The sequence below is a fragment of the Polypterus senegalus genome, chromosome 14 (assembly GCF_016835505.1).
Source record: "Polypterus senegalus isolate Bchr_013 chromosome 14, ASM1683550v1, whole genome shotgun sequence".
NCBI lineage: Eukaryota > Metazoa > Chordata > Cladistia > Polypteriformes > Polypteridae > Polypterus > Polypterus senegalus.
This window is the reverse complement of record NC_053167.1, coordinates 97,485,733-97,494,878: the sequence shown is the minus strand read 5'-3', so window position 1 is coordinate 97,494,878 and position 9,146 is coordinate 97,485,733. Positions and strand designations below refer to the sequence as shown.

At 37.9% G+C, this 9,146-nt stretch overlaps 1 protein-coding gene across 1 annotated transcript in view; it reads right to left on the bottom strand.

Annotated features, from left to right (window-relative positions):
• Positions 1-507: 507 nt before the first annotated feature.
• Positions 508-9,146, bottom strand: part of gipc2 (GIPC PDZ domain containing family, member 2) — an 84,340-nt gene continuing 75,701 nt past the window's right edge. The window contains exons 5-6 of the mRNA XM_039734892.1: positions 6,459-6,540; positions 508-3,275 (exon numbers count right to left, since the gene is read on the bottom strand). Of these exons, the coding sequence (XP_039590826.1) occupies positions 3,124-3,275; positions 6,459-6,540 (234 nt within the window). The 3' untranslated portion in view covers positions 508-3,123. The remainder of the gene's footprint in view (positions 3,276-6,458; positions 6,541-9,146) is intronic.

Here is a 9,146-nt window from a genome sequence, read left to right as displayed (position 1 = left end):
CTCTGAACACAAATTGCTGCTATAAAGTGAAGCGGGTAAATAGCAACTTACATAGCAGGCAGTTGAAGAAAAAATGACTCAAAGGCTGATTAAATACAAATCTGTCAATGAATATGCAAATCTTAATTACAACCAAGTAAATGACAAAAGCATCAGCATAGAAGTGATCCTCGATATCCTCAGTATACACTCGTGCAATAATAAATACGAAATCAAACACACATTTTAAAACAATGTTTATGAAGCAAGAAAAGAGACAGAGAGAGAGACAGAGTAAGTAATCTTCTAAGAGTGGTTTCTTATATATTCACAGTCCTCGAAACTGTGTATTGTGTGTGTATATATATATATATATATATATATATATATATACACACACACACACACACACCACACTACTATTACTACTGCAGCTGCAGTAAATTACTGATGTTTTAATGATTTGATTTTTTTAATAAGCTAGGACAAGTTTTCCATTTTAAGTATACCCTTATATATTTAGAATGCTTTTTTTTTTTTTTAGAAGTAATAATACTGTACAAAAAACAATCCTCTATTTAACATGGTTAAATATGAGTGTTTAAAAATCATACCATACTCCATTTTTCAAAAATCAAGTAATATTGCACTTTGAGAAAAACCTTTGTGATGTGAACGTTCCTGATGCTGTCAGACTCAACGTACATTTATGGACGTGTCAATACTGTATACATCTCAGAAAACACTGGAAAGCTGTCATCAGAGAAAGTGGAGGGTCCACAGTATTATAAATACCCGAGTTTCTGCCTGAACACTAGACTGTACATAGAGAGTCCTACAGCCGGCTCTTCCTTCGGAGAAGAGTCATGTCTTATCATTTGTGAGAGAAACGTCAGGGGACATTCAACCAGTCTATAGTGGCTAGTGTACCGTTTTGCTCTGTGGTTTCTTGGGTTAGTAATACTAACAAAGTGAATAACGGGCGCCTGATTAAACTGATCAGGAAGGCCACGTGTCCCTGAACTGATAATGGACTCACTGCAGATAGTGACACAAACTAGAATGATGGTAAAACCAGAAGCTGACTTGACTAATGCTGTCCATCCTCTTCATGAATTTGCCCAGGAGCACCTTCATCCACTGGCAGTTACCAACCAAAAAGTGCTAAGCAGTTTCGTTTCTGCCCATAGCAATAAGACACGGCACAAGTCGTTCTATCATTGTTTTTGATTCTACCCTCTGTTTTTAACCACTGTTTCACCATGCCCAGGGCTGTCTTAAAATATGGGCACAAAGTGCACTGGCACGGAGCTCGAGGAGCATGGGGGTCCACTATGTTTCTGATTTGCTATCAAAACAGAGGCCCCATTGCACTACTTTATCTGGAGGCCTAAGTTGCTGTTAAGATGGCCCGGCATAATTTGTTTATATTTTTGACTGGGACAGTTTCAATCAACTCAGAAATATCTCATTTATCAATCTATTTTATAAACCCCATTTTCAATTTTAAGATAATGATAAGTCAATGCTAAGCTTAGCCTAGCCTAGCAGTATTGAGCATTTGGCCACGAATAGGATGGCAGTTCATGGTAGGGCACACTTACACAAGTTAATTCTCATTGTCCTTGTTTATTATTGCATGTGTTTGCACTTTTGAAGAAACCCATACAAGTCAAGTGTGACCAAGCAAATATCATAAAGGAGGCACCTACCTGAATTTGAAAGGTGCACATGCAACAGTATTGACTAGATAAAAAGAGACTATAAAAAGTAATGGCCCTACAGACCTATAAAATGAATCATATGTTGGTTATTAAATTGCCAGAGCACACTCAACTCACACTAGCAAAGACATACGCATGGGCATATTAAAGAACTAGAAGAAATCGCACAGAAACATAGGGAGAACATGCAAACTCCATGTACTGGCTAGTCCTAGACTCAAACTGATGTTCCTGGTGTTGTGAAAACCAAATCAAAAATGTCCATATACTGTACTGTAAACCAATGACTTAATAATGTGAACAACATCAAAATAAACTTTACTTTACAGGCTGGATAAAAGTCTCAACTAATAAAAGGTAAGTTTTTAAACATTTAAATATATCCCACTGCAGACAAAAATATACCGTTAAAAATAAGTCACAAACCATGTTTCATTGTACAATATCATCACACAGTATGTTCACGTAAAGAAAATGTAAAGTATGTTGCATTACTGAACCTGGTGAATGTGTAACCAAGCTTCGAATAAAATTTCACACACCACCTCTGCCTATATCAGTATACCAGAACTTCCGTTGGGCAGCCACTGTTTGACTGTCCCCAGATTAACAGCCAGCATATCACTTCTCTATGCAGCTCTATATTTGTCAGACCAAATCCAGAAAAAAACAACTGGCTATAGTAGTGTGAAATTTCAATAGTTCATTCTAAAAAAACTGTATTACAGTGAAGTAAAATAACATAAAAGAAGCAGGCCTCAAGTATAAACAAAAATGTACACACTAAGTATGCAACTGGAAACCAGACAACTGCAGGTTTCAAGACAACCTGAAAGCAGGAATCACAAAGCAGGAGGGTGGTGGGATCAGAAGCAGCAGTCTTTGGCCAACTTTCAATGCTGCCTATATGAATTAAACATATAATTACTTTCTAGACCTGCAGCTAAGAAACCCAGCAAAAAATAACATATTTCAAACAGACAGTAAAACAATGTTAAAGATTTTCATATAACAATATTTACTATGCATCATTTCAAAAGTATAACACTACCAATTCTTTTCTGACAGATGAACTCCTATTTATAGTACACCTTTTTAAATATAAACTGCCAGAATGAGAATGTGTAAAGCTTTTATGTGAAATTACATTGAACATGGCTCAAGACTTTCCACAAACTGCCTGTCTTGGAGCTTGCTTGTTTCACTGTTCCACAAATGATTTCATATACATGACACATAAGAACAAAGGGACAAAAAAACATAATCAGCTTAGCCTGAAATGTCACAAAAAAGGAAACATCTTTGTAAGATCACAATTTTTATTTAATTACTAAAACTATAAAAAAATTAAATTATCTTGATTTAAAAAAGTGATATTATATCCCAAAACATGGTGCCAGTAAAAATATTTACATCACAGCTAAAATCTTCCATCTTTAGCATCGCCAATTGCTCCCCAGACATCAAACACAAACTCATCAGGGAATGCAAAGTCTCCAAGTGTTTCATCCAGTGCCATTGCAAACTCATCTGGGTTCTTTTTGTCTTTTCCAACTTCCACCATTGTTGCAGCTGTCCAAGAAACATAACAAACAATCACAAAACAATAGAGAGAGAAAACAATAGTTTTATTATTGAAAAATACAATACTAAAAAGAACGTTGTCTCTTTGATAATGAAAGTTAACTACTTTTGAAGCTTCTTTCAACACAACACATCAAAAAAGGGTTACTCAGATCTTCAACATATCTTGACAATAGTTAATAAAGTTATGAACATTAACAAGATAGAAGGCCAAAAGACGTATGAATAATGCGTTAAAATGTGACATTACATAAAAATTTGAGACTATCATTTAAAGTCTTGTTTGTGAAGCACATAGACAGTGCAATATGCCAAAGTAATACTTCCATTGGAATTTGAGATGACCTCCTCTCTTGTGAGAGAAAGCTCATGAAGAAGGCATAAGGCTCCCTGCCCAACTACAAAGCTAAGAGATGTGTTGAATGCAGAGGAAAGCGAACACAGAAAAGACTAAAGTAGCCCTTTAAATAACACACTATAGACTGCTTACATGGGTGTTCGGTGTGATTTTCAAGAGGACCTGTTACACATTTTTGGGTACTGAAAAAAAAAAACACTTGACAGTCACAGACATGACGAAACAGTTCCACTTTTTTTTCCCTTGAAAATACGTGTTTCTTCTTTTACCCTCCCTTGGTATATCGACTAAGATCATCAGCAACTTTTACAGCTGTATTGTTGAGAGCATCTTGACCAGCTACATCACCGTGTGGTACGGCAATACTATTGCCATGGACCGCCAACACTGCAGAGAGTGGTAAAGACTGCTGAGAACATCACCAGGGGCTTCATGTATAAATGGTGCGTACGCACAAAAATGTTGCGTAAGAACGTTTCCACGTTCAAATCCTTATGTATAAAACCTAAACTTGCCATAAAGCCACACACATTTTCATGGTAGCTCATACCCTGGCATACGCAAGTTCTCAGCTCGGTTTTGCAGGCTGGCGGCACGCAGCGTCAAAACAGTGCCACTGTTCCAGTGTGGTTTTCCTTTCTTTTTTAGATCCACATCCCTGATGCAGCTTTATAAATACACTGAAATTAACTGCATATTGTTTATTAGTTTAATGCATCTGATTGTAATTAACCTGTAACAATATAATGGTCCACAGAATGGTCAAACTATTCTAAATACCATAGCTGCTTTAGCGTTGTTACGCTCACTGCACCTTCTTCTTCTTCTTACAGCACTCTAGTTAGGGGTTGCCACAGCAGATCATCTTTTTCCATATTGCTCTCACTGCACCACTTGGAGTATTTATATCACTGTATCTGAGTGGGGAATCACAGCTCAGCAGCTGATCGGTATACAGCATCTAGCACACGCTGCCTCAGCCCTGCTGTCTATTGAACTGCTCTCATATAGCAAATGCTTCAGAGCCTTTCCTGTACGGACCTTGCGGTTCAGAAACAGTTTCATCCCAAGAACTATAAACGCACTAAATCAGTCCATCAAGTGCTCCTTGTAGAATGCTTTGTACTTATAATTACAATCACCTCACTGTAAACTTGCACTACAGTTATAATACTGCACAACCTGAGCCACTTTATAAAGCGCGTATTTATATATGATTATGATATCATTTTTAAGATGAAATGCAGCAAAATAAAACTTATTTCATCAAAGTAGCACACGGCGCAGCAAGCATCTTGTGTGAGGCATGAACGATCACTGCGCCACCATGTTCTCATGTTTAATAACATGCTTTAACTCCCATCATCATGAAAACGATATCAAGTATACATCTCAGTATTTTAATTATTCAGAGAGCTGTAATATTACGAATGTAATGGATTCTGTGTCCTGTCGGAGGTAGAGAAAGCCCGTTTAAGAAGCACATATTGATTCACACACATACAGCACATAGAAAATCAAATACAAAACAAAGCATTTAACGTGCTACTTTAGTTACGATGGTATTTGAGAAACTAGTAAATTCAACAATTTTAAAATGAAGTTTTAATTAAAAAATAAATGTGATTAAAGTGGAAATTTCGAGATTAAAGTTGACATTTCGTGCTTTTTTCCACACTGTGTTCCTATTTTTTTTTTCTCTATACTCTAATAAGCTTTCATATGAAACTCCGACATTGGGCTACGACTCACCTTTTCACGGCGACTTTGATATCTGACAACTTCTTTTTTATTTTAGGCACTGTGAGACTTTGTGAACTCGAGCTTTCGAGTTTGTCCGACACTCTATGTCACTCGATCAACTTCCTTTTGTTGTTTATACCACTGTTTAAACCAACAAATAGTACGTTTTTCTTTGCCTTCACTCGGTATTCACTGAACTTCTTCTGTTTCTTCCCCGTGCTTTTGCCATTGCCTTTTCACAGAATGCTGAGCTTAAGGACAATTTATATTGATTTGCATATTCAAAGAGGTATAGTTCTAGGAGGAGACGGGGCGGGACAGCAGGCGCGTGCACGTGCATTTCTTTTCACTCTGACCAGGATGTATGTAGCGGAAGAACGTGGAAGTGGGCGAAAGCACAGATTTATGCACCTGGATTTTTTTGTGCGTAAGCACATTTCCGCTTTTGTCTGCATGCCATATTATAGTGTGAATTCTGCGCACCCTGTTATGCATGAGGCCCCAGGACTCCACTGCCCTCTCTGCAGAGCATCTACAACTGCAGAGTCTGAAGGAGAACTGCCTCGATCCTCAGGGACCCCACCCAACCCGAACACGAACTGTTCACACTTCTACCCTCAGGCAGGAGGTATAGAAGTATGAAATGCAGGACTTCCAGGCTAAAGAACTCTTCCTTTCCCAAGGTCATTAGACTCCTAAATAACTGTCTGGAGTTTATAACCATGGTTCACCTCATTCTTTCTATCTCACACAACTGTATTTGATTTGTCCATCACACACCTACCTGCACATTACACTTTATACTTTATGATGCTTCTTTTACTTATTATCTATTTGCTCCTTATTATTTATGTTTATCTTTATACATTGGTTTGTTAACCATTGGCATTTGGTGAGGACAGCAAAAAAAGAATTTCATTGTACAGGGAAGCGTGTTTCCTTACTCTACACATGACAATAAACTTAAACATGAACTGCCCTCTTGCACTACATGCTCACTTCAATGTAGGTAAGTTGCCATAATATTTAGAAATTAGCATTTAGAAATTAACAAAGTAAAAAAGTCTCACCCAGTTCTGTGTCACGGATTCCCATGTAACTTTCAAGAAGGTCATCCACCTTTTTAATTGCTTTCTCTTCAAATTCAGTGGGCTGTAAACGTTCATAATGTTACAATAAATACAGACATAATGCTTACCATCACTACAAGTTTAGAAACATACACTTTATAATATTTTTTTGCTACTATATGATTATAGATTTTATGTAGGCAGTAATACATTGCAGTGCTACAGAGTTAGAGTTCACTACCTCACACTTAAGAAAGATGGCTGCTGCTTCCTAGACTATAACAAAGTTTCTGCAGTCCAGCTGTCTAACTAATAGTAACACTATGTGCTTTCAAAAATGACATAAGGGCTGTCAGCGTAAAGCTAAGGTATTGGAATTATGAAGGAGGAAATGTTATGAATGTTATCATGGAAACCTGTACAAGTATATTTTAATTTATCCCATATTAATACCAATTTATAGTTTTTTAAAACAAAATCTTAATGATGTTTTCCTCCAACATTTCCTAAAGCATATAGGCTAGGTTAACTCACAATTCCAAAGTACCGTTTGTGTGAGTGTGCATGTAAATGGAACCTGTGATGGAGTGGCAGCTTCATGCTTTGGGCACACTGCTGCCTGGGAAATAAACAAGGTACCCATCCACCACAATGGATTTGATTAAGGTCGGAAATTTTTCTTTTAAGCTATATCTTAAGGTGCTTTCACACTCCTAGTCTATTTCCTTTGTTCCAAATCAAGGGATGATTCAATTTCCAGTTAGTATAATTGCTTTTTACACTGCAAACATATAAATAAAAATCCCATGGGTGTGTCGTGGAACTTCTCTCATTGGGCAGAAAGTTTTATTTTTTGCCAAGGAGAAAAATAAAAGTTCAACAATAGTTGGGGAGTAGTGGCTCTGAGACTAAGGATCTGTGCCGACAATCGGAAGGTTGCTGGTTCGAATTCCTTAAATGCCAGAAGTGAGTCTACTACACTAGGCCCTTGAGCAAGGCCCTTATCCTGCCTTTGCTTTGTCCTGGATATGATGTTAATCTTCATCCAGCCCTGCAAGCAGATCCTCCAACTTACAGGGAAAACTTGGGGGTTAGTGGCAGGATTGGCTTTTTAGCCACTGCAAAAATCCCCCCACTGTTTGGGTCCCAATCCAGGTGGTTCGGCGTGTGGGTGCAGCATTAGGCTATCAGCGCATGCTGTCAATGCAATAGTTGTGTTCTCTCACCACATTATTTTCTGTAATTATTTATTTACCTAGCACAGCTCTTGAGCAAGACACCTATTATCAAATAACTAAAAACTACTTTAAAAATTCGGACATGATTGACAGTAGGCTTTCTGCCACAGGAACCAAGTTACCAGAACTACTCTATAACATTTCAGTAATTATTTACCACCATGATGCTGATCTTTCTAATTATAAAGTAAGTCATTACAATAGCAATTGACGAGAAGAATTCATAATTAATTGCAGTAATTAATTGCAGAATTACTATATTTGAGTGCCTCTTTCTATTACACGGTTTGGCTCAAAAACTAATCAGCACATCATCATCTCATAACAGGCTTAAGATTCGAGTTTGGTATTTTTCTGTCCAGCTGTTTTAGCTCTAGACCATCCTGACATACAGGCACACACGCACACACACACACCCATCATTGAGTTATCAATGTTTTCCATATCGGGGATTCTAAAATGTCGAGATTTATCAAAAACCAGAGATCAAAAGTTTTGACAAATCTAAAGCTTTTTCTCCTCCCCCAGGTTAGGTTAGGTTAGGGTGGGGTAGGGTGCAAAGCAACAATGTGGTACTACACATGGTATAAGAAAGGCACGTTTCAAATAGCTGAGTTTACAAAAGAAGACAATCTCTGATGAGGACGCTCACTGATGTGCTTCAGCTTATAACAGAAGACTTGTCAGGTGAGTTTCATGTAATTATGGGATGTTGTGTATTTCCTCTCCGGTAGCCATCATATGAATGTAACCCCAATTGTAGGTTACCTCAAATCACATCTGATGTCGTAATTTCTATAACTGTCAATATTCCTTTTGGATTGTTTGATTAACATTTACTGCATGTGTCAAAGTTACTGTGTCTCTGTATCCACATAGCGCACAAAAAGCAATCACATTGCGCATCACTTTTGTAGTGTAAGATTAGGGGGTTTGATCATCAGCCTCACTGGGCACTCCTGTTCATTTCTTGCCAACTCTGTACGTGTTTTGATTGACCCGCTCACAAGTGAACTTGACTGGTAATTTGACATGATTGGATCACGCAGTTTGTGCAGATTTGTCAGCTGCATATCTATGCTAAATCACCGGTTCTACTACATCCCAAAGGTGTTCTATGATTTTAGATCTGGTGACTGGGAGGACCACTGAAGAACTCTGTAATCATCATTATGTTTATGAAACCAGATTGAGGAGACTTTTATTTTTGACATGGTGCATTATCATGCTGAAAATAGCCATTAGAAGATGGGTAAATTGTTGCCATGAAGGGATGCACATGGGCAGCAACAATACTCAAATAAACCATGGCTTTCAAGTGATGATAACTGGCATAAGAGAGCACGTGTGCCAATAAAACATTCCCCACACCATTACACCACCTCCTCCAGGCCAGCATGGACTGTTGGCACAAAGCAGGCTGGGTGCAGGGATTCATGATGTTACAACC